The sequence below is a fragment of the Lissotriton helveticus genome, chromosome 7, assembly GCF_964261635.1.
Source record: "Lissotriton helveticus chromosome 7, aLisHel1.1, whole genome shotgun sequence".
In the NCBI taxonomy this organism is placed as follows: Eukaryota; Metazoa; Chordata; class Amphibia; order Caudata; family Salamandridae; genus Lissotriton; species Lissotriton helveticus.
Window position 1 is genome coordinate 536071141 of NC_136068.1, and position 26799 is coordinate 536097939.

Genomic DNA, 26799 nt, shown 5'->3' on the forward strand with positions numbered 1-26799 from the left:
CTGGGGGATGGTGGAGATCAGAGCCCCATTACATGCTCGGCCATCATGCCACACAATTCAATAGCATACCACATACCTAAACATAACAACATACCACTCCACCACATAAAATGCCATTCCACATAATTACCCTCTGACACACATTCCACTCTACATAATTCCAATATTCTCACCACACAGAATTCCACAACCAACAATTCCAAACCAAACAATTCCACTCAACATCACATACATACACTGCAATGCAAAACACAAGAGTAAAACACATTCTCATTGACAGCGCCAATAACTCTAACTCTCACAAATGAGAGACAAATTTGCATTGCAAATGCTTGTTATCTTCAATTGTCCCTTTGGGCATCTCAATACTCCATGCATTTTTTTCAAGTCATACTGGATGTGCGGCTCTGCTTGTTTGTAACTGTCTCTCTGTGCATCACACTCCTTGCATTTTTCCAATCTCTGCTAGAAGTAGAGAGTGGATGAAACCTTCAATCAAGATCAACGGTGGGAGAACCAAATTGAAAAACGACACCTGGCCTTAAAAAGGAATTAAAAATGCATCTAATATAATTGCATAGCACAAGACGGTATCTATGTGAGATTCCGTTTTGAAAAAACACTCCTTCTCCAGTCATTAATTTAGCCTTGGCTGCACCTGGACTTCATGACAAAAAAAACCTCGCCATATCTTAGGGAATGAGTGGCTCTGCTAGACTGGAGGCTCCCTCAAAATAATTGGCTCTTTTGGTATAGTCAGCCATGCCAACCAGAGAATCAGGGCATGTCACCAAAGAGGAACCCACTATGTGATGAGGACCAGTGTCAAACTAGCCGTAGTGGATACCTGGCGTTTTCCCGGGGGTCCAGAAGGGTGGGGAAATTTTTTGTCAGTGGGGGCCTGTTTTGCTACTGGGGGCCGGTTTTGCAGCACTGCAATAAGAAATGCTGCTTCTCATTAGCAACCCCCTCCCCCATGCCCGCTGCCCCTCCCCGTGCCTGGTCCAGCAGAATTGCTGGGGCTGGTTGATGTTCCGGAATATTTCCAGTCTGGCATGATGAGGACCCAAGGAGGACATAGTTCCATCGGGAGAAGATGAGGCAGTGTCTCAGGCAAGGCATGACCCTGCTACCCAAAGTGTGTGCTGGCACCAGGCTGTGAGCACCTGGTGCTGCCCCTGGAGAGAGCCTGAGGATGAATGATAAACATATTCTGATAATATCTAGTTTAATGTACAAGATGTAGGGGCATATTATCAACAAACAGTGATGATTATCGTTAAGCTCGTTTACCGCAGTTTTTCTTATTGCCGGACATCGCTGGATTTAGTAACCGAGATACCGCGTTGTTATCAACGCTTATCTCCAAGGCGATAGGAAATCCAGCGATAGCGGGGAAATGAATGAATATTGTATGAAATCCAGTGATAAAAACTCAGTTATAGGTAAATCCTTGATAATAGGACATGGTGCACTTAGCCTGACAATCCACCTCTCATAGGATAATATAGCTAAGTCAGGAATTTTGCAGATATTAGATTCCAGCGTTAATGGGGGCGTGGCGTGATTTTAATTGTCGCTTTGCGGGTCCGGGGGATTGTTGTAAATATCGCGAAGCTGCGTTAGAGATGCATTCCCATGAAGTTATGTGAGGAACGCCTACTTCACATCTCATTATCGATGCGATGCAAGGCGTTAGTAAAATGAGTGCTAGCACAAGGAAACACGCGTTAAAGCCTGTTAGCGTGTCCTTCATACGGCCGAAAACAGCCACTAGAGCGGCGAAGATGGGCTTGATAATATACCCTGTAGTGAGAACGCTGATGGCACCAGGTATTATCGCAGTAGGTATTGTGCACTCCACCTACTTCACTGTTGTATTCAAACTATGGCTGGTTGTTAGAGGGAAGGAATAGTAAAGGGACTCAAGGAGAGAAATGAGGGATTTGTTGGAGGGGGAAACAAGAGAAAATGTAGTGACAGGAAGAAAGAGAGGAAGAAGACAGAGGGACAAAGCCATGAAGGAAACATTATGCCAAAAAGAAAGAGGGGAAGGGTTCTGGGGAGAATGGGAAGAGACAGCAGTACAGTTTGATGCCAGCATAATGCATTTTAACTTTGCTTTATTGTGTAATTTGTATGGCCTATGGCTGAAATGACTGAGAGCAGGGGAAATAGAGGGAGGGGAGAAAAGGAGAAAGAGATGCGAGTGGCAGGAAAAGAGAGAGAGTGCAAGATAGAAAGAGAGATATTATAACCAATTAAAAAAGGAGGTAAACAAGACACCTTCATAAGGGGCAAATCGAGGAAATAAATGAGAGAATAAAGTAAAGAAAGAACAAGAGTGGGAATAATAGTGTGAGAAAGGGCCTCTTTTGCATGGTTAGCCCTCACTTTGTGGCTGGTTTTGAAGTGGTTTTGAATGTAGTGCACATGGGTTCCTGCCAACCACAGCCCCTGTGTCAGTGATTCTTCCCTAAAAACAACTCCCTAATTGGTACTTCTACCTCCTGTAAGCCATTGTAAATGTTAACCAGTGAACCTAGGGCCTGCGGTCGAAGAGGGTCCCCTGAGAGACCCCTCACCGTGACTATGTCACTGCCCTTGCAGCTTACATGCCCCAGTAGGGGAGAAAACAACAAAGTCGACATGGCACCCTGCCTGGGTGACATGCCAACCAGCAATGCCTGAAGGCATAGGTAAGTCACCCCTTTACCAGGCCTCACAGCCCTAAGGCAGGGTGTACTATGCCTCAGGTTAGGGGCATCTCTTTAGGAGCAGATGTGCCCCTACAATATTCGGGCTGCTTCATTGTTATTATAGTTGTCAGGGAAGCTATAGAGATTACATGGGCTGGGAACTCCAAAACTCTAATTCCACAACAACACAATGGCTTCACTGAACACAGGAGTTTTTGGTACCAAACTACTCCTTGCAAAAAAATCCACACTAAAGTCAGTGTGGGAATTATTGTACCACGTACTCAGAGGGCATCTCAGACAGGACTCCTGAAAACCTGTCAATCTTGGTGTGGTCTCTGACCGGCTGTATGTAGCCACAACCAGACATGTTTCTGGACACCTGGGTAGAGAGCCCCTGGTCTCTGGGACCAGAGACAATGCACATCCTGAGTAGAGGTGTCATACCACCTCCCCAGAATGAGCCAGTGCTCAGGAGGGAAGCTTCAAAGGCCTGCCGCCTTTGTAATACGACCCCCAGCCTCTGTTGCTAGAAGCAGAAGGGAGCCGGGGGTTTACACTCCCACTTCTGCAGGAAAACCGTAGAGAAAACGTAAGAAGAATAGGAGGTGTGCCCACCTCCGTCAACTCAACTCCTAAGGTGGGATGGGTAGATGAAGCATAGCTTTCAGTCTCTGCCATCTTGAAGATGAAGGGAATCCTCCAATCAGGGCTAGGTCTATGCCCCCCTCCCACAAGAGTGATGGTGATGGAGAATCTAGCTTCTGATGAAGGAGGTAGAGGGAAGAAGTTAGGGTGATGTGAAAGAGAAGACTAATAGAGCCTCTAGGAAGGAAAAGAGAGGCAGCTGACAAAAAAAGGAAAAAGGGTGCAGGTAAGAAGAAACAAGAAAGACAGTCAATACAATACTGAGATCATGTGAGAGAGATTTGAAGAGACTTTAGTAGGATTGCATGACTGTAGCTTTAAACCTCACTGTTTCCATGAAAATTGTAGTTTAAAATGCATCATTTTACATTGATGTTATCAAAAACTTTACAAATGATTACACCTGGGCCAAACTAATGAAGGCGTGCTCACTTGCTGCAATTCTGCTTTGGGTGGCGGCCATGCAAGGAACAGCTTGCAACAATGGTGGAAATAGACGGCACCAGTGTTAGAAATGGGTAGTGGTCATCTAAGAAATTCTGGGCACCTGCACAATTTTTAGGCACTCAGATTCCCTAATGCTAATCCTTTAGGCTCAATTGCACATGTTATTGCTCTGTGCTATTATTCCCTCACCAAATGGTATGGAATATCCATCCAACAAGGTGGTTAACCAGAAGTGCCCAACCCCAGCTTGGTGTAGAAAAAACTTAGCAGGAAGGTGGCACTAAGTTATGTGACATAGTCTGATGTTCATGCCTCCTCTGACTTCTCTGGTTCACCCAGAATTGAGTGACTCTAGATCCTCTGGCTCTCGACCATTCTGCTTTCTGATTTGTGCATATGTCTAATCAGGTACCATTGTAGACTAATGGGGTTTTCCCAGAAGGCATCGGAGGACCTAGGAATAAATTCAGTTAAAGCAACAATTGGTCCCGACCTATTTTATTTTTATACCAACATAAAGGTAAAAAATTGGATTAAATCCAAACGGTCATTCAACAAGTTATACTGTACAAGGAGCAATGCAAAGAGGAGGTCACAAGACAACTTTATATGATAGATAAAATCTTCGTTTTATAGAATCTATATAAATATGTCATATTCAATAAGTAATTTTGACAGTAAACAGGTTTTCAGCAGAAGCATGGAAAAAGAGTGCTCGTGCAATTGTGAACGAGAAGACATAAGAGAGAAATCAAGGAAAAAAGGAACAAAAAAAACTCTAATTTGCATATAAAACACTGGTTGGACTGAGACAATTGGACCTGTTTGCATTCTAAGGGCCTCATTTATCAGAAGTGACGCATCGCTGTGGCGCAGTGAAATCTTATAGATTTCACTGCATCACATCTATGACCCTTTCTTGCGTCAGAACGCCCCCCCTGCATACATTATACCTGGCACAGGTATAATGTGGTGCAGGGGTTTACAAAGTGACACATCTACCTAGATGCATCACTTTGTAAATATGGTGCAGCAAGGCACAATTTTACGCTGCTGGTGCGTCACAAAAAGTGACGCACCGGTGGCGTAAAAGTGACGCACAGCCTCATAAATGAGGCCCTAAATGTTCTATCTCATTGCTTAATTGGCCTATTTAAAAAAATGATATCACTCATTCAGAAATGCATCACTCTAAGCATCGTCTCTCCCTCCCGGTTTTCTTCCATTTGGACACTTAGTACAGGTGAGACTAGAAAGGAGATGGGTTTTTTACCCCCACAGTGAGGAAAATACGTTCCTCTCGAAGATAGTGGTGATCAAGGCCACTTCTTTGCATATGGATTTAAAATAGGTTTTCTCTGGCAATGCCTTGCGATTTGACGCAGTCTGTATATCACTTTCTTCTTTGAAACTTTGGTGAAACTTTGGTTTTATTTTGGAAGCTCACTTCGGGCATCTCATTGCAGGGGGTTTTGCAATTTGGATTGATTCCTCATTTCTTGGACAACATAATTGTTATGGAATGTACTGGCTAACACTATGGTTGTCTTTTTGTCCTGATGAAGACCTGCATGCGGAGGTAGAAGTTACCCTCTACATGCAAGACGGGTCGAAACGTCACCACATTCCCCCTTTTGATGGCCTGAAATACAACTCAGTGGCTTTTGCATAACGCTTAGAGTGATACATTTCTGAATAATTGACATAATTCTTTAAAATAGGCCATTTAAGCAATAAGATAGAACATTTAGACTGTATAATGGCTCAACATTGGTTAGGTTAACTCACTCCAACCAGTGTTTTATATGCAAATTAGAGTTTTTTTGTTTCTCATCTTCCCTTGATTTCTCTCTTATTTCTTATCGTTCACAATTGCACATGAACCCTCTTTTTCCACGCTTCTCCTAACAACCTGTTTACTGTCAATATAACTTATTAAATATGACATTTAAATAGATTATATAAAAGGAAGATTTTGTCAATCATATAAAGTTGTCTTGTGTCCTTCTGTCTGTATTACTCCTTGTACAGTATAACTTGTTGAATGACCATTTGGATTGAATCCATTTTTTCACCTTTATGTTGGTATAAAAATAAAATAGGTTGGGACCAATTGTTGCTTTAACTGTATGTCTAATAAGGAGCAAGACCCACTCTGCAAATTGGAGGGATTCACACCCGGCAGTTATTTCAGAGGTGATCTGCAGAGAATAGCCTATTTACTATTTGAATCAAAATCATTAGGTCCAAGTTCTTTCGACTTCTCTCCATGTTCCACCTCGTGAATACTGATTTGTATACCTGAAATGTAATTTAACTCTGCCTCCTGGTATCTCCGATGTGGCCAAACTAGGTTCTTCAGCCTGCAGTTCTTGTGGTCCTTTACATCCTGCAGGAGGACCTCTTTCCTCGTCCATGTCCTCCTAAAAGGAGATTTATTTTCCTATCACTGATACTACTGTGCCATGGATTGACCCAGCAAAGATGAGCTGCAGTCAGTTTACCTGCACACTTCTCGTTCTGTCCCTCAAGAGACTTGAAATGGACCTCTGTGACCTTCCAAATCATGCATGCTCACATAACAAGCACTCCAATGTAGAGGCACATCCAGGAATCTTGCTGCAGACACCAACAGTCATTCCAGACTAGACTAGGTTGATGGTTGTGATGTTAGCAGGCTGATAGGAGTCACCAACGGATGTCGACATCAGTTGCTTTCTGACTCATCTGCTCCCGCTGAGGCAGATCCAAAATCAGATTAGTAATGACCAATGTGCAGAAATCTATCTTAAGACTGTTTTAGGTGGAAGAGAGTCCACTTCTCAGATCAGCAAAGATGGGAGGGTCAGAAAGGAATCTGCAGTTAGATAGAGTCTCTACCAGAAACAGCATTGCTGAAGGTAATTACATTTTTCTTCTGATAGACTTCTAACTGCTGTTACCTTACCTTTTGAATGGATACAAAAGCAGTAGCTTCCAGGGTCTGTCAACTGGCTCAAACCAAAAAAGTCCTGCTGGACCAAGTGGGCAAAATGCCCATCTCAACGGACGGGGCTGTCCAGACACAAGTGTTTTGTGAATGTTTGCAAAGACACCCACATAGCCCACGGAACATTTCCAGGACATTGCATGTGCCAAATCAGTGGTAGGAGCTTTGGCTCTGCTTGAAGAAGCCTGCTAGTCTTCCAGATTCTGCTTTTTAGTCAATATGTAAGAAATCTTGATGCAAAGCACAACTCACTGAGCAATGGACATCTTCTACACTATCTTGTGTTGTATCTATCCATCTTGAATCCAAGAAGGAGTTGGTGGAACACTCAGTGTTCAATGGTATTGATGTAAAAGATGAGAAGCCTTTTTGCACCCAGCCGATGTAATCTCTTCACCTCCTTGAAGTGGTTAGGTAGAGAAAAGAATGTCACGATGGTGATGGTTTGGGTTAGGTGGAGAAAAAGAATGTCTGAAGGGTGATGGTTTGCTTGACGTGAAAATGAGTCACTACCTTTGCCAAAAGGGGGCACACGTCCTAAGAACCAGCTTTTCTGGGTATAAATTGGTATAAGGAGGACTAACAGAGTGGGCCTGTAGCTCACTCATTGTCTGATATGATGTTACAGCCACCAGAAAGACTGTCTTGAAGGTAAGCAGCCTGAGGTGGCAGCTGTGAAGAGTTTCAAAGGGAGAACACATACGAAAAGTCAAAACTAAGGGGCTTATTTACAAACCTGGCATTGCCGAAACATCACTTTTTTTGCATATTGCAGAGTCATATCAACGAGGCCATGTAAAGTCACTCAGTGGCTTTTCATGTCCTCGTACATAGGGTGTGAGGCAATGCAGCGCAAGTCACTGCGTTGCCTCAAACTGCATCAGGGAGGTGGGCCATGGGCATTGAGGTAAGTGTTCTCACGCAACGCCCATGGCTTTTGACACATTCCCAAATTTACAACATAGCGTAAATCTGGGAATGCATCAAAATGTTGCGCCTCTCCAGTGGTGGGGTAACGAGGAGAAATAACTTTATTTCACATAGTTTTTCCTCTTTCAATGTGTGCTGCATTCTACAGGATGGATGGAAAGAGGAACCCCCCCCTCACTGATTGTTTTTCTCCAGGAAGGCATCTCTTCCTGCACACAAACAATCATTCCTACAATTAGGACAACCATTCACCATGGTGTAAGGGTGTCTGCATTGGCGCAAGCAGCCCTTCATGCTCCACCGCAGTAAAAGAGGACAGGAATGCACTGTATCTCATGGATACAGCGCATTCCTGCCCTTTTCTTTTGACGAAGGGCAGTGCAGCAAAGTTATTTGTAGCACTGTCCTACACCAAAAATGTGTGCATGAGGCCCTAAATTTAAGTCTCACTGTAGCATAACAAAAGAAGAAGGGGTAAACAAATGATGTAACCCCTAATTCATCACAACTGGTGAGTCACACAATGAAAGCTGGTTCAGCAAATGTAAAAAGCCCAAATAGCCAATAGGTACCCTTTGACTGTACGGAAAGCAATGCCCTGCTGGTCTAGGAACAATACAAACAAAAACACCTTAGACAAATTGGAATGAAATTGGTCAGCTTGTTTGATAATGCACCAGGCCACATACCAATCCCACAAGCAGGCACATACTAAATTGGTAGTGGGACACTTGGCTGTCAAAATAACATTCACAACCTCGGAAGGGAAGTCAACAGCACTCAACTGCCACCATTCAGTCTTAAAGATGGAGGTGGTGTGTGCAAAGGTTCAGGTGCAGAAATCTGCCCTGCTGCTGCAACAGCCCTACTGCTCTCAAAGGAGAAGCCTGACCAGAGGATAGATGCATGTGCCAAAAAGTTCAGGAAACCATACTCTCTATGCCCAAATTGCATAACTCCACCCAGCTCTGCTTTCAGCAGTATCACATGGCATTGGTGTTTTCTGTGAACACCTGAAACCACCTTCCTTCAAAGGAAACAGGAAGGCGTCAAACACCAAGCGAATGGCTCCCAGCTCCAGCTTGCTAATGTGGAGCCGAGCCTCTTTCAGAGACCAGAAGCTTCTGATTTCCACCTCTCCCAAGTTACTGCTCCACCCCAGAAGTGAAGCATAAGTCAACACTGTCAGCTCTGGGTGAGATAGGGAGAGGGGTTTGCCACTGGCCCAACTGCGGTTCAGTATTCACTTTTACAGTCTCCTCCAAAATCTACAGTTGTCCCTGGTTTTGTGCCAACTGGGACTTCACATCCAACTACAGAGCCTGCATATGCACCTGGGGTGGTTGACTAGTAGGATGAAGGAGGCCATTAGTCACAGCATCCTCAGAGTCATCCTTACTGAAATCCAGGATTAAGGCTAAAACCTCAAGTCATAGCCTGAATGTCCTGGACTATCCGGTAATTGGGGGGAGCAAAATTGCACCATGTGCAAAATGCCTCCAATGATCTGTGAAGAAGTCAGGTGTGACTTCAGCACATTTATAGTGAACCAAATGATGTTAGGACGTTCGCCGTAGTCAGAGGTGGGTGACTACTGCATGGGGCAAGTGGCCTTCAGAAACTAGTCATTGAGGTAGGGACTGGAACTCCTGATGGAGAACCATGACCATCACTTTGATGCACACCCGATGGGCACTGGTGAAGCCAAAGGGGAGCACAACTAAGTGGATATACTCTTGGCCCACCTTGAACCACAGATAGCACCTGTGGCCCGGCAGGATGGGGATATGCAAATAGGCATTCTACAGGTCCAGTGCTATCATCGAGTCTTCAGGGTCAAGTGCAGACAAGACTGAGCAAGTTGCAGCTAGTGGTGATGTGGAAAATGTCTAAAAAAGCCATGGAGGGAGCAAACCTATGGGTGCAGTTCACATGGCATTGCCGATAGGCACAGGCAACTTGCTGTGGCCCTGATTCCTTTAAAGTATTCCTCAATCAAATCTGCCTTTTCCCCAAACAAATGGAAGCCAACAGATGGCATGACCATCAGGCTAGCCTGTATGTTTCCCACAAATCCAATGGATTGCATTCAAGCATGCCTACAGATTGTCATATTGGCGATAATGTCTCTGCTTACATTAGTGTTATCAAGCCCACAATGATGTGCCATACTGTCCTGAATGACCTGCAGAAGGATGACATGAGCCTCCACAGAAACGATTGGCAAAATCTGCAGAAATAAGTCCCGTAAGGTGTGTGTGCATGTGTGTAAAACCCGTGAAGGTAAATGGCATTCAAGGATCACGATGCCAGACTGATAGACAAGGAAACCTGCTCCCCAAAGGTCTCAATATGTTTGGGTTCATGATAAAGGAGAAGTGGGGAACACATTTTAGGGTCACCTTGGCTTAAGCCTGCAGTACTAAGTTCTTGGGTGTGCGATGGTGGGTCAGAAATGCAGAATCCCGAAGTGAAGGCAATGACGAAGTACAATTTGGCATTATGACCAGGGGCCCCAAACAAGGCTTCACTTAAAATACCAAGAGAGTGTCAGTGAGGGCCTCAATAAAGAGAAGTAAGAACTCAGAAGAACTAGTCCGGTCCAGTTGAAGCACCTCAACCAATACATTCATTTTGACTCACTGAGTGGGGAGCATTAGATCCAAAACGCCCCCAGCTCTCTGCATCACCATGGCAAGTGAAGCACTGTCCTCAGTGGCAGGGCCCAGAGACGAGATCAAGCCAATGTCTAGAGAACTGTCCAGTCCACTGGCATCTTCCAGATCCTCATGCTAATTGTCCTCATGGTAGGCCTGGTTTTAAATGTATCTCCAGTATCATAAATGCCTTATTTCGAATCTGTCCCAGCAATATGCATAAGCAGTGTGCCTTGAGGCAAGGTCACTGTATCAGTTTCAAAAGGATTGCCCATGAGTAGCGGGATAATCAGTGTTGAGTGTGGCCTCCGTTGGCATGACACCGCCTCGGAGTCTGACAGACTATGAGTTGCCCGTCATCGGTGGCATTGATGGATGGCTCTTTAATGTGGAACATGTCACCAAGAGGGTATTCAGTACTAAACCAGAACAGGAACAGATTCAGAAGTCCCAACTGACACAGGGGGAGAATGGATCCAGATGAGAGGGCTCTCTGCTCATTGGGTTGACAAAAATATGTAACATTGCATTCTGAAACTTTTAGATTTTTTGAGAACTTGCCTAGGATCCCAGAAATTCTGGCTGACTTGGGGTAGATTAGGAACTGGCTCTGCAAAACAACTTTGACAGTTATTCTGGGAGACACAATGACACCCTCATGTCCTCTCTGTGGTGATTGAGAGTGGCAGGACCTCTACAATGACCTGTAACACGAACAGCTTTGGCAGTGGGACTGTGATCTTCCCCGTAACTTTGTCCAACCTGTATTCTTGCAATGTTCAGTGATAAAGGTCATCACCTCGCTCCCTGATAGCCTTCATATGCATCAAGGCTCAACTGCTGCAGTTCTTGGACTTATGGTCTAAACCCAGACACCCCAGGCAAACCAAGTGGGAACCAATCATAGACATTTGTTTTCAACATTCCCCGAAAGGCATAAACCTTGTAGAGTATGGAGGTGACATTGCTGTAACACACAAGAAATGTTTTGGGGGAAAATTGCATCAAAGAACTCAGGCTCAAGGATACTTGGTGTAACTTAGAATCCACATTGGTGGAGTGGGATTAGTGCTCATGGATGGTACCTATATAGGCTTGTGTATGTCACTTCCACTGTGCAACAACGTTGACACAGAGTTACCTGCGCCACCAGCTGGCATGGAGGGGTATTGTTTATCATTTTCTGCATCTGGTCTGACACCTGGGAGAATATTCAAAAGGTAATGAATCTGAAGTTAGATGTGTTTATCAGAACGCAAACAATAAACGATTCTATTAACACTAAGATTCACAACTTGATAGAGATACAGAGCTGAAGAATATTTGGAAACACTGACCGAACAAATCGCATCCAAGATGATGTCTGTAGGAAATGCAATTGCGGGCTTTGATAATTAATTAAATCTAAACTGCGATACAAGGTTTCAAGAGAAAAAAAAGACTGTCTCCACCTCTGTAATAACTCACATAGCCTCCAGTCAAGTACAAATTATATTCCTGGTGCCCCAAGTATCTAAAATATATTTTACCTACTATATTTGCTTACCATGCCTTTCTAAAGAACCGCAATACATATATTACAAGGAATAGATCCCGAATTATTGGCATGGTCATTAATAAAACCTGATATAATATTGCAGTAGATCACTTTTTAAAACATACCGGAAGCATCGAGCACTTGTAAGCACCCATTTTTCACCGATGATGACTCCTCCGCACATGTGCTCGGAAAACAACTGTACACTGACCATCCAGGGCCATTCTCCTTGCTGGATGTCCTCTCCAACACTGGTTTGATTACTGAGCACTGTACTTCCACACTCTAAAAACAAAAAGACATTTCTGAATGTGAGTTTGAAAGATAAATTGTGCTATTCTTTTTCACACTCCTAAACTCTTTGTTTCTGTTTCTATAGGTTACATAATGTCAATGTTTAAAACAAGCAGCTTTCAGCCCTTAACCCTTTCTGTGCCAAGGACATAATGATTCCATACTCCACCAGGTTGGCAGTGTGTGGAGGACATAACTGTTACTTCAGCTTTACACATGCCGGAAATCCCTCTGTGGGAGGGACCCAGGTCAGGCCCTCCCACACTGGGCTCCATTGCCTGGCCTGCCGCACTGCCATGGGTCCAGGATGGAGGTCTGTAAGGCCTGGGGAGAATTCCCCTGCTTGGCAAAGTTTAGAAGCTCTGACCTGGGCCCGGCGGGCCCTTGAGTGAGGGCCCCATCCTGGAACCCACCCTGCAGATACCAGCACCGGGATGGAGTTCGGGGGCTTTAGGAAGCCTCCCCTAGGTGCCTTAGTCTCAGATGGCTTGAATCCGAGCTTATCCCTAGCCTGCGGCGTCCCGGCAAGAGAGTTACAGGACCGAAGTGATCTACCTTTCAGGAGATTACCTTTGGCACACCAGAGACGTTTTATCTAATTTATTGGTCTTGACGCCACCGCCCGCACATGACCGTATTTTGACCTGCTTATATCGGCATGTAGTCACTGAACAATATTGTCCCCAAGTATTCAATTCACCTCTACGTCTTTTATTTCAAGAGACATTTTCACTCATGTGGCAGCCCATTACCGTGTGCTCTCATATACCCGTAGACCAAGTTAAAAGAGTAGAATCTTGTGTGACACTACATGTGCAATAGACGGCTACCTGATGAAGCCGTGTATGCCGAAATGCGCGTTGTAGACATCTGCCGCACTGCCTGCATCAACTTTACGTCTATCGTAATGGAATTGTATATATTATTGTTGGTTGATGAACTCAACTCTATGTAATTACTATGATGAATTCTTTATGCAAAATTGAATTTTTGATCTAGCAAATGAATCATGAATAATACATAAAATAAGTAAATACATCTGTTTTTGATACTTTACTATGTGTGTACGTATCGCCTTTAATAGGGTGGTTTAGCCATTAGATTATAATATTTTGTACATATAGAGGTATTCTTACCAAATAGGCCTTTGTTGATATCAGCATCTAGCTATAATCTTTCTACATTAGTCCAGGAGCTCCGACAGGGTTCTGGGGCCCTGAGGAGGGCCTCCTGGGACCCTGGGGTGGGCCCTCCTACCCTGGACTTCATTCTCCAGCCTGCCATACTGCCAAGAGTTGATTGGGCCTGAGGTGGCCTTCCCTGTCTCGCAGGCATTAGGGCTCCCTTGCAACCCCATAACTGGGGTCCAGCTGGGGCTTCGAGCACTTGGGAGGCAGAGTCCCTGCCCCCTCCAAGGAGAAGCAGAAACCCTTTTGGTAATACACAGAGCAACCAGATATCCATACGTTGAGTACCTATGCCATCTGGTTGTGTGTGAAACATTCCAATGGAGCGACCAGATGGCTGGGCTGACCTGGGAAGTCCAGATGAGGGCTTATTTGCTTCTTCGTGTCTAGCCAGGGAGCCAGGAGGTTATGTGTGTTCGCACTATCCGTCCCCTCTGTCACTCAATGAGCACAAATTACAAGAAAGGGGTATTCTTCCTCGGTAATACTAGGGACAGAGTACTACAGACCACCTTGTGGTCCAGCAGTTATCAGCCTGGTGCTTCCATTGCCCAAGCTGGACCCCCGGGGTCCCCAGTGGCCCTAGTATGCTCCTGTCTCCCAGCCCTGCCCACTGGGCCTTTGCTCCGAGCCTGCCTTCCCCGATCGCAGGCAGGGTCATGAAGCCATCATCACACCTGCCCTGGAAGTCCCAGTGAGGGCTCATTTACTTCCTCAAGCTCAGGCAGGGAGTCAGGAGGCTGTGTGCATTCTCATCAGTATTTAACTCCGTCACTCAGTGTGCACGGATTACAGGAAAGGGTGGTAGCCTATCTCCAGATTACTAAGGACAGGGTACCTCAAATCCCCTTGTGGTCCAGCGGTTCTTAGCTGGGTGGCACCAGTGCCTGGGATGGCTGACCCGGTCTCCCAGGGGCCCTGGTCCACACTTGTCTCCCATCCATGCCCAATGGACATTTCCTCTGAGCCTGCCTTCCCTGAGAGCAGCCAGCCTCTGCCATTGTTTCAAGGGACATAAAGGCAACATCGCTGCTGCTTTGGAAGTGCCAATGAGGGCTCATTTGTTTCCTCAACCCCAGGCAGGTCTCCAGGAGACTGAGTGCGTTGTTGCCAGGATCCCCCTCTGTCATTCAGTGCGCAAAAATTACACTAAAGGGTAGTAGCCTTCCACCCGATTACTAGAGACAGGGTACTTCGGAACCCTTGTGGTCCAGCTGTGGCTAACCCGCCCTGTCTCCCAGAGTCCTGGGTCCACACTGGTCTCCCAGCCTTGCCTAATCGGCATTTGAGTCTGTCTTCCCCCAGTGCAGGCGGGGAGATGAAAATGACATCCCGGCGCAGGGCAGCCTATCCAGATTGAGGAAAGGACTGCTTGGCCAGCCTGGTACATTATTTCCAGGGACATGAAGCCAACATATCTGCTGCTTTAGAAGTTCCGATTAGGGCTCATTTGCTTCCTCAAGCCCATGCAGGGCTCAAGGAGGCTGGGTGCATTGTTGCCAGTGGCCCCCTCTTTTAATCAGTGCACATGGATTAGAAGAAAGGATCAGTAGCCTTCCTCTGGATTACTAGGGACAGGGTACTTTGGATCCACTGGTGGTCCAGCGGTTCGTAGTGGTCCCAGGGCCTGGGCTGGCCTTGCTAGTCACCCAGGGGCCTAGGTATACACCTGCCTCCCAGCTCTGCCCGATGGGCCTTCCCTCTGAGCCTGCCTTCCCCTGATAGCAGGCAGGGACCTAAAACCATCATCCCTGAGTAGGGCGGCCTGTTTAGGGTGGGCCCGTCCAGCGTTATATACTTGGATTGATTTGGCACGCTTGGCCTATATAGGGATGGACTGATATGGCCCGTCTGAGCTGTTGTTTCAAGCAAAGAGCTTGCACTCTGCCAGTGACCATCCGAGTTGAGGGCCTGCCATTCGGCCAACCCAGCAGAGCAAAGGCCGAGCAGCCTTGACAGCTTGCGCCCCAGTAGTCGGACCAGAGTGGAGGAGAGGTTGGGTGGCGCCAGCTCCCAGATGCTGCCTCTCAGTGTAGCGAAACAATGACGGGGATGATGGACGGAGCGTTTGAGCAATTCGAACACTCACCCCGAGTAAACTGATCTGGGTTTAATCCCCCACCATTCTTTAGCCAACTCAGCCACCCGATTTCAGACATGGCTATATGCAAATCAGTCTGACCCTGTGCCTCATGGGAACAGTCCAGCCCGAACTGCCAAGCCATGTCTTCCATGGACCGGAAACAAGCATCCTGGGATCAGTTTCGGATTCATAATCCTCATCAGCCAGGCTATCTTGAATCCAGTGGCCAAGTGAGCAAGGGACTCACGTCTGAGCATACCCTGCCACACTTAGGGCGAACAAAGCAAAACAAAAGGGGATGATGGACGGAGCGTTTGAGCAAATCAAACACTCACCCCCAGTCAACTGATCTGGGTTTAATCCACCACCATTCTTTAGCCCACTCAGCCACCCCATTTCAGACATGGCTATATGCAAATCAGTCTGACCCTGTGCCTCATGGGAACAGTACAGCCCGAACTGCCAAGCCATGTCTTCCATGGACCGGAAACAAGCATCCTGGGACCGGTTTCGGATTCATAATACTCATCAGCCAGGCTATCTTGAATCCAGTGGCTAAGTGAGCAAGGGACTCATGTCTGAGCATACCCTGCCACACTTAGGGCGAACAAAGCGAAACAAAAGGGGATGATGGACGGAGCGTTTGAGCAAATCAAACACTCACCCTTAGTCAACTGATCTGGGTTTAATCCACCACCATTCTTTAGCCCACTCAGCCACCCCATTTCAGACATGGCTATATGCAAATCAGTCTGACCCTGTGCCTCATGGGAGCAGTACAGCCTGAACTGCCAAGCCATGTCTTCCATGGACCGGAAACAAGCATCCTGGGACCGGTTTCGGATTCATAATCCTCATCAGCCAGGCTATCTTGAATCCAGTGGCCAAGTGAGCAAGGGACTCACGTCTTAGCATACCCTGCCACATTTAGGGCGAACAAGGCGAAACAAAAGGGGATGATGGACGGAGCGTTTGAGCAAATCAAACACTCACCCCCAGTCAACTGATCTGGGTTTAATCCACCACCATTCTATAGCCCACTCAGCCACTCCATTTCAGACATGGCTATATGCAAATCAGTCTGACCCTGTGCCTCATGGGAACAGTACAGCCCGAACTGCCAAGCCATGTCTTCCATGGACCGGAAACAAGCATCCTGGGACCGGTTTCGGATTCATACATTTGACTGGCTGTGAGTGTTTGATTGATTCAGATGCTCCGTCCATCACCACCCCCTTTTGTACCGCTTTTGGCCACCATAAGTGTGGCAGGGTATGCTCAGACGTGAGTCCCTGGCTCACTTTGCCACTGGATTCAAGCAAGCTGGGCTGAAGACGGCTGGAATGCCAGAAACCGGTCCTCGGAAGCTTGTTTCCGGTCCAGGGAAGACATGGCTTGGCAGTTCGGGCTGGACTGTTCCCATGTGGCACAGGGTCAGACTGATTTGCATATAGCCATGTCTGAACTGGGGTGGCAGAGTGGGCTAAAGAACGGTGATGGATTAAACCCAGATCTTTTGACTGGCTGTGAGTGTTTGATTGATTCAGATGCTCCGTCCATCACCACCCCCTTTTGTACCGCCTCTCAGTGTAGGCCCTGTGTGCCACACTATCGCCCCCTCCACGCAGCGCATTTCTGCAGCAGCTCAAAATGAACTTTCCATGAGTTGTCGTCGCACTGCTGCATCTTGCTCCGGCTGCGCCTCGGCCCGCCTCTCCCTCCTGTGGAGAAGGTTGGGCAGGTTGGTACCCGTGTGACAGAACCTGACCCCCAGCAAACCCACCAGGTGGGTGTGCCTCCTAAGAAGGCTACCTAGGGTGGCAAAGGATTAATTAATAATCACCAAAAGCTCTTTTTCAAAGCATCATCCCATCAGCCCCTGTCAACTGTAGCAGGTGTATACTGCACAACAGTACATTGCCAGCTTCTAATTTAGCGGCCCCTGCTGCCATAATAATGGAGCGTATAATCCATAGTGAGACCTAGTTCACTGGAGCATCTCAAGTTCAGAAAGATCTGCTCCTTAAAAGTTACACATTTTTAAATCATATTTGAACATAAAAGACAGAAGTTGATCTAACACCTACTGTGAGTCTCACGACTGCAAACCAATCAATCCCAGATTTTTCCAACATTCCAATGCTTGACAATCCAGCCTGAGGTTTAAGAATACAGTTGTTTCAGAATAAATGCAATTTTACACACTCCTACAGAGTAAATTTGTAAAAGAACGCCCCTCAAAAGAAGTCCATCTTGTTTGAAAACAAACTCCACCTATGTTGTACGATATGCACTGATAATGAGGTCAAAACTCGATCTAATTATTGCCAAACCGGGTTCTAAGACTCTTTGACAGGTTGATTGGTCTGAATACCTAAATTTGCCTTTTATTTTCCCAACCTAGTTAGTTACACTGTCACACAAAGCCTTAGTTTTTCTTGTGCCTTCCTCTGAATATGTACTCCAACATTTTACACTCAGACCATAGTTTTATTACGTGTATAAAAGCACAGGAACCTAAATGAGGACGGCAGTTGTGTGCATCTGCCAACTAATAATATACGTAACGCAATTAAACTTTTCTACATAGATGATGTGCATCATTAGCTACTAATTTCTTACTTCCACTCTATATTTCTAAGTGACGAAAAGCTATCTATCAAGTGTAGCAAGGGTCAGCTGAGCACTCAGGCTTTCTTTTGCTGCAGCGGTAGTTGGCAAAGATTTAACAAGTGCTTTGCTCTATCACAGTCAAATCTGATACACCAGAAATTGGAGTTTTGTATCACAGTGAAGAGAGGTGCATCAAAATCAAAGATATTGCTCTTCTTGGATCTTGAAACCAGCAGCTATGGCAGCTCGGAGCATTTGTTCATCACATTATGTCATCAGGACTGTGGTCATATAAAAGAGCTCCTAATGGCATGTATACAAATTGATAGCCTATTACTTTTAAAGATGTTAAGGTGATCTTTGCAATTATGATGTTTTAGGGGACAGTTCAACTGTAAATAAGAGTTCTTTGAGTGACAGAGTTCTTTTGAACATCTTCCACGAAAAAAACACAAACAGGGCAGACAACCTTTGAGATGCAGTAGGATGATGTTTCTTGCCTCTAGTATGCTGGGCAACTTCCTCTTTCAATACATTTGATGATGATAAACGTATAATCTCATCTGAAATACCCGTAACTAGAGGGGTTATGAAGGTACACTTCCTGCTAGTGTAACCAATTAACCTAATTGGTTTGAAATTTTTTCTGATTCTAATGAGCGGCCTCTGATTTGCCTCGAGGCTCAAGAGGTTTTTATTTTTGGGGCAGGCCTCAGAATTGGCTTGTGGCATTTTGTTATTCTTGTGCATAGGATTAACCCTAGTCTCAGATTGTGCTGAGTAATCCCTGCTGATAAAGGACTCAGCCTCCTCGATAAGGAGATCGATCTCCTTAAGCGTGCATTCGTCAGGATTAGTAAAGCGCTTAGAATGTTTAGCAGAGCCCTGAACTATATCAGAGGCCTTATGTTTGCCCATGGTGCATTTGTAATAAAAAACAATACCACTAGCAAATGTTACCCTATCTAACGGTGATATTTACAAAGTAAACATTAAGGGGCCAATTATGATGTCGGTTGGAGGCTTTCAACCGACATCTCTAGTTTGGATTCCGACCTCCTAATTTCAATGTAGGTGGTCGAAAGTCAAACAATCAGGCCATTTCATCTGAATTCCAATGGGCTCAAGGAGCCCATCAGGGATTCAAAGGCAGCAATGTAATTCCTATACGGCGGCATTTCCGCCGTCGAGATTACGATGTCGGTTTCTGACAGGCTTTCCATGCCGGGGTTTCCAACATGGAAAGCCTGTCTGAAATTGAGTTTGGGGGCGCCTAGCAGGGCCCCCTTCTGGTTGGTGCCAGAGGGGAAACGTATGATGCCCCCCTGTCAATGTGGCAGGAACCTTGAGGTGCCTGCCACGTGGTGTAGGGATGAACAGTATCTCCCATTTCTCTATAGGAGCTTGTGCTAAGGCCGGTTTACGGCCGCAGGACAAGTTTCCATAGAGAAATGGGAGTATGCGACCGCATCATGTGCGGTCGCATTGTAACACTGCGGTCGGGCCGCCAACCAAAGGTTGGTCAGTCCTGAATTCGCGATGATGTTGGTCGGAGGCAACTCTGACCGACATCATAACCAGGGCCTAAACGTAAATGCATTTGGTAATAGCGGAATTAGCACAATGTGTTAAAAGCACCACAGTCATTCAAACAATCAGAAATACTACAAAAGGGAGCACACAAAGAGTTACTGCAGATGATTGTCACAGCTCAGGTGTGAGTAAAGCAGAGTCAAGATAAAGTTCACCAGTCTTAGATTTTAAAACGCAAAGACACTGTACCTTTTGCCTACAGGAAACGCACACCAAGGGAGGTTGCCCAGCCTACTCCAGGCTCTGGCGGGTGCAAATGGGCCCACCCTTTGCCCGGGCATGTCCCTTGCAGCGGGACTGTAGCGCAGTTATGTAGCACAAGATGACAAAAATTAAGCAGAGGGTGATGGGAAATGCAGTTCGCCAGTGGCTGCAGCAATGCACACAGCTTCCCCAGCAGGTCAAGTTTACCACGTAGAGCCCCCCTAAGGGTCATGGGTTCAGCAGGTCTCAGCTGCTTCAAATCGAATATCGATTCTAAAATTTTGACTGTAATATTGAATGAGAAATGTCATGGCATGGAAATATCCAGTTAAAGAATATCGATTTTAAGGCAAGTAATATCGATTTTTAATGTTTTTTTATGTATTTAGCTATATATTTTATATGCATTTGATGTAGTTTATTTTTTAAAACATTTTTTATGTTTTGTAATGTATTTGTAATATTTGTAATAGTTTTTACATTTTATTTAAGTAATTTGTTTTATTATTTTTGTTACTGTAGCGGTTGTGGGAATACAGGGGTAGAAAATGGGTAGTAATTTAATTATAATAAATTTCTATTTCATAAATAAATATTATTTATGTAATTATTAATTAATTATTTTTAATTGTGTAACGCATTTTTTAATTGTTAATCAATATTAATTATTGATTGTAATTAATTATGATAATATTATAAATAATGTTTCTTAATTTATATATGTGGGTGGAGGGTCTTATAGGGGTAGAGCGTGGTAAGTAATTGATTTTAATTGTAATACATTATTATTGATTTGTTAATTAATGTTAATTAGTTAATTGATCATTAATTATGTTAACAGTGTAAATTCATTTTATTTTTATGAGTGGGTTGTGTGATTTATGGGTGTACAAGGTTGGCAGTTATTTATTTGTAATTAACTATTTGTTAATTAATATGAATTATTTAATTGATAATTATTTGTGTTAGTATTTTCTTTCTATTTTAGGTGTGGGTTGTGGGGTTTATAGGGGTATAGGGTGGGAACTAAATCAATTTTATGTTAGAAATATTTTTCATATTTTAAATAATGATTTTATTATATAATTAAATATATTAATTGAGTAATTAACTATTAGTACATTTTAGTAGTATGGTGTATATTCTGTGGGGGCATATTGTGGAAACTTAAAAAATTTAACTGAATAATTAATACATTTTAAATAAATATATAGGGCCTTATTACGATGTTGGTCGGAAAGCCGTCAGACCAACACAGTCGCGGAATCATTTCGACCAACTACTCCGAGATGTCTCCGACCGCTGTATTATGATGTAAAACAGGCAAAACTGACTGCGTCGGTGGAACACGATTCCGAGCTGACCACGTCGGTTGGAAATGAGTCTGAATCGATTGTGCCGGTCAGAAAGGCTGTCCCATTGGGATTTCGATTACGAACATGTATCGGTTGTGCCGCCGAGCAGATTATGATGCATCTGATGTGGTTGCCGAACCATGGCAGTTTGTGTTTCACATGGCAAGTGCAAGATAGAAAAACTCAGTCCTAACAACAAAAAGAAGCATAGGCAGTGCCAAAAAAAGAAATGTCTATTTAAATAGACGACACACCCACCAATCCACCTATATAAAGACAAAAAGTGACCATGATCCTTTGCCCACACAATACTGCTGAAAGAACCAGGGAGAATGTTCTACAGTCATTGCTGTCAGCCCTGCACACACTCACACACTGCATTCAGACCACTACTTCCATATATCACTTTTTTGTTTCTAATTCCTTTCTTAGACACACCTTCTAACTCACATTCACACTCACACTCACACTCACCCTCACTATGTCAAAGAAGAAGCAGCAACGTTTTACTGATAATGAGTTGAGAGTGCTTGTTGATGAAATCCATGGAGTAGAGCCACATTTATTCTGGAACCTAGTCCAACAGACCCCCATCAGCCAGAAAAATAAGATGTGGGACAGGAAAGTCAGCAAGGTAAACTATGTAGCACCCATCCTACGCACAATGGATGATATCAAAAAGAGGTGGTATAACATCAGAAAGAGGGCCAAACTTTTGCCCTCCAAGGAACATCGGGCTGCAAAACGGACTTATGGTGGCCCTCCTGTACCACTTGTGCACTTTACTTCCTGGGAGGAGAAGATGCACGCCCCCATTCCTCCAGAAAGCTTGTTTGCAATACCAGAAGGAATGGAGGCTGGTAAGTAGGAACTCCAAATTTCACACAAATTAGCAATGACATGTCTGCATACATCTCTGTAATGGTCCAAGTCACCTAAATGAATGTTTTTTGATGCAATCAAACTAATAGTCAAATAAGATATCATATGATGTCTATGTAATACAGATAACACACATACCTGCAATGAAGATAAAAAAAGGCTCAAAACGATTGCCATCTACACACCAAACTCCAATCAAGGCCTTGTGCTCCAAACAGCAGTCACCAGTATCAGCCAATTTGCCAGTACATTTCCATTCACTGTCAGGAAGGTAGAGTTCCAAGTAGGCTGGTTGGGCTGGGTGGGAGGAGGAGTGTTTGTTATAACTACATCTTCCATTATGCTCTGTCCTACACAAACCTTCCAAACACAACTCAGCCAGCCCCCTGAAAATGTGCTTTCCTGACAGTGAGTGGAAATGTACTGGCATCAGCAGTCACATAGGTATGGCTGCCTACACACTCATATTATGTTCATTTCCCAGTAATTATGTAATCATTGTATGAGTGATGTGCTCATTGTTTCCAACTCATGATTCACGTTTGAATCCCCCAGCTGAGGCAAATGTGTGACTGCTTAGCTTTGTGAATATACAACTCATGTTTTTTTAATTTGACTCCATAGTTAGATGTGATCTCAAAGTGTTTTGGTTACTTTATAGATAACTAATTTTGTGAGCTGGGTCCCGAAGGGCTGCTGGGATATTTGGGAAACTCAACAAACACCTCCTCCAAATTATCCCAACCAGCTAGACAAGGTTAGAGGCTAGAAAGAGATAAGAAAATGAAATATGTGGCACTACAGTGAAGGGTGGCTGTGACAGAGGCAGATTCATTGAGAAAGGTAGTTGTTGATATGCAAACAAAATAGAGGTATGGAACATGGAATTGATATGTGGATGAAAGTGAGACATGGTAAGAGTTTGTTAAGAAACAAAGTGGATATGTAGATGTCAAGGTGATATACCAGTTGTGTAAGTTAGGATGCTGGATGAAGAGATAGGAGTTGTGGGCCAGTTGATGGATGGTGTGTTTGAACATGTGGATGCTCTAGTTTGTAAAATGACTATTAGTAGACCTTAAATAGAGTATAGTGAGGGAATGGTGAAAGGCTCATGAGTAAGGCCAGATTAATTGAGCAATGTAAGAGTCAGGGTGAGAGATGTGGTGAGGTATTAAGAGCGAATGTAAGAATTGGATATAATGGTGCACCTTGGCCAAACAGAGTATACAAAGCCAGTGAGATGGGGAGAGATGGTGATGAGAGTGATACATTTGACATGATACATTATCGTCTGCTGAGGAGGTGATGAGTACAGGACATTATGAGGTCAATTCCAATTCGGGAAAAAACGCTCCGAATAGCCGTTCGGAGCGTTTTTCCCATACGAATCGTACCCTGCAACGTCCCGAGGACGTACGTCGAAGTACGATTCATACCAGGAGCCGGACTCCGTACGAATCGCTCGCGGCTGGTTTATACGACCCAGCAAGTACGATACGTGTCAGGTACGCACCGTACGACCCCTTTTTTACGGGAGCTGAAAACAGCCGTAAAAGCAGAGTTCGCGCTGAAACAGGTACGGAACGCCCCCCCCCGGGTACGGTGCGTAACCCCCATGATCGCAGTGGTATGCCCCGTACACCCAGCGTACATGGGGTACGGTGCGTACCCCCATGATCGCGGGTACGCACCGTTCCCCATGTATGCTGGGTGTACGAGGTGTACCCCTGCGATCATGGGGGGTACGCACCGTATGGTGTTTATGTGATTGTGCGCATTTCCATACGAATTGCCCTTACCTGATGTGGACCGTACGGATCGCGTCCTGATGCCCCGATCCGGATCGTACTCGTCGGGTCATACGGCGTGTGTACGAGTCGTACGGAGAGGGCTCCGGATACGATTCGTACGGACGTTTTTTTTACCGGATCGGAATCGACCCCTAAGTGTACATAGTGAATGGGAAAGGTGTTGTGTACATGGACGTGAAGAGTGTTGCAGGGAATGTAGGTGTGGATGTAAGAGGTGCAGCACCAGAGTGAGAATGTGAGAGTCTGGGTAGAATAGTAAGAGTGTAAGGGTAAAGCTTAGAGACAAGAGATGGTTTCAAAAATGGTAGTATCAGAGGGTGATTGTAAGGAGCTTGTAGATGAAGGATAGGTTGAGAGATTAGCATGTACTTTGAGGTGGATGTGAGGGGGTCAGACCAGCACAAGAAGGGAATAGGCAGGCCAAGAGGTAATGTGGAAAGGTACACATGGAGAGGATATGTAGATGCAAGTAGGCAAAAAGAGTTTCCAGATGAAAGTTTGGGTGTAGTTACGGTTCACTGCTGTTCGCTGTCTGCCACTGAATGTTCATTACAGATTGTTGAAATGGCCACAAGGAGACCACTAGCATATGCAAACCTATTGGAATCACAGGGCACGTTCTCTCCAACGTGCATGCATGAGTTCTGTGTGAGCATAACTGCTAAGTTTCCCTTTGTTGGTTGATGCTCTCACTGATTGCTCAGTCTTCCCCTTGGATACTGCCCTGGGTTGGAGGTATTGAGGGTTAATTTTTTCTTTCCTGATGCAGATCCATTTAGTAGCAGCACACCAATTAGAGACCATAGCCCCCCAAGGAAAAAACTCCTGGATGTGTGTTGGTGGCTCACCTAGAGGCAGACTACTCCAGAAACGCCTCCCACACTTCCCATTACACTACACACACATGGGTACTTATGGAATCATGACTTTGAATGTCAGAGGTATGGGGAGATCAAGAAAGAGACACCCATTGTGATGCACTGGGAAAACATTGCACTGTTATGAAACCCATGTGATATGGGAGCAGGAGATCCAGTTCAAAAAGTGCTTGTAGAGTAATTATTTTTGAACCGTCTAACCTTATTTGACAAGGGGAGCCCTTGTGTGAGTCTGTGCTGGGGTCCCAATTAGCCCATTAGACACTGGCATGGAGCTTTAAGGGCAATCTGGCACATGTATCAAGGTAGGCATTTGCGATTATTAAGGAATCGCAATTAAAGACTCGCAAAACCCTATGCATGTAGAATCGCTAAAAAAATAGCAATTCATAAACATTACTTAATTGTGATTCGCAAATTGCGAGTCTCAATTAAGGAATGGCTTCTCATGCATTCCTATGAGCCCACAGGCCCATAAGAATACATGGGAATTGCATGCAAATTGAGCATGCAAGTTCAAGGGTGCCAAAAGGACACTCTGTTGCACCCCTGAAATTGTATTGTGCACCCATGTTGTGCACACACGTGCCCCAAGGGCATGTGTGTGTGTAACATGAAACTTTGGAAAATGCACTTTAGTGCATTTTTCAAAGTTTTTGCAAATTACCGACCAGTTTAAATTTTCAGTAATTTGCGACTCCAAAAAGCAAAATTGCTATTTCAAAGTGCTTCTAGCAATGCATTTAAGGAAGTGCAAAATGGATTCCTTTAATGCAATTACATTTAAGGAAATTGCAAGAAATTGTGATTACCTAAATTGTGCATCCCAAAAACTTTCATGCATTGCAAGAGGCCATTTTACAATTATAAATGGCAGATTTTTTGCGAATCGCACTGTTTGCGATCGCAAAATCCATTGATGTATGTGCCCCATTATGTCTTTGTAGAGGGACTCCTTGATGTTTGCCAATATTATTGGGTAGTCTGTATGTGCCGAATGTGGCCATACCTAACTTCATTACGTGCCTATCCCTCATCCTCACGATATGAACCCATATCCCTTGGGTTGAGTATGGCAATTTCAATTGTGTCCAAGAGCCGCGGTTTGACCGTTCCCAACACTCCTGCCTTCCTCTCCAATGTTGGCAATGTGCCTTACACATTGGGCAGCGCACTGATCCCTCCAACACTGTTGGTGGATCCTAGGAATGGAGACCCAGGAGTACTCCTACTACTCTACAGAATACAATCTGCACATTTGCATTGTGAATATTTATTATCAGCACACACTACAGCCTGAGGTGCTAGATTTTGAATATCTGTGAAGAACATTCTCAGGACATATGCACATGATCATTGGATGTGGTGTGCAGCGACACCCAGTCCCCACATGGTAACTGCTGTCTACGTTGTTGTTACCCCATGCATTTTGAGCATTACTGAGAGAATCCATCTCCATTTATTTCACTGGCAACTGGGACACAGCCACTTTTCTGGTTGTTGGAGTGGGAAGCACTGAAAGAAGTACTGAATGCATAGCAGCTTTGGTGGGGGCTGACGCCAATATCCACAGGGCTTTGATGCAAATGGAGGCACCACTAGGTCAGCAGTCATCTCATTGAGCAACTGCGTTGCTTTCACTTTGAAACATGACAAACTGAGACACACGCGGGGGGAGATAAGTCTGTGCAACTCCTGGCTTGCCTCCTCCGTGGCATGACACCAACCCAGCACATGATGATAAATAGGGATTACATGCACCAGATGCACATTAGTCAGGCAGCCATTCATGAAGCCTTCACGGTGTATTGACGTGGCCTATACTATACCCCTTCGTCTGAAGGCCAGGTAGATATTTCCTGATACCTGACTGAATTGAATCTGTCTGTACTGATCCTGCAGCACATGCGGTGATCAACGACCCCTTGGCTAGTACCAGAGATACATAGACTAAGCTCGCTGCCACGTTGACAACTCCAGGGTTGGATG

The 26799-nt window shown here is 44.9% G+C and overlaps 1 protein-coding gene across 1 annotated transcript in view; it reads right to left on the reverse strand.

The window, feature by feature from the left end:
- Positions 1–26799, reverse strand: part of LOC144769151 (transmembrane protease serine 9-like) — a 1211004-nt gene that overhangs the window by 1133813 nt on the left and 50392 nt on the right. Inside the window, exon 3 of the mRNA XM_078653156.1 lies at positions 12033–12192. Coding sequence (XP_078509282.1) covers positions 12033–12192 — 160 coding nt within the window. The remainder of the gene's footprint in view (positions 1–12032; positions 12193–26799) is intronic.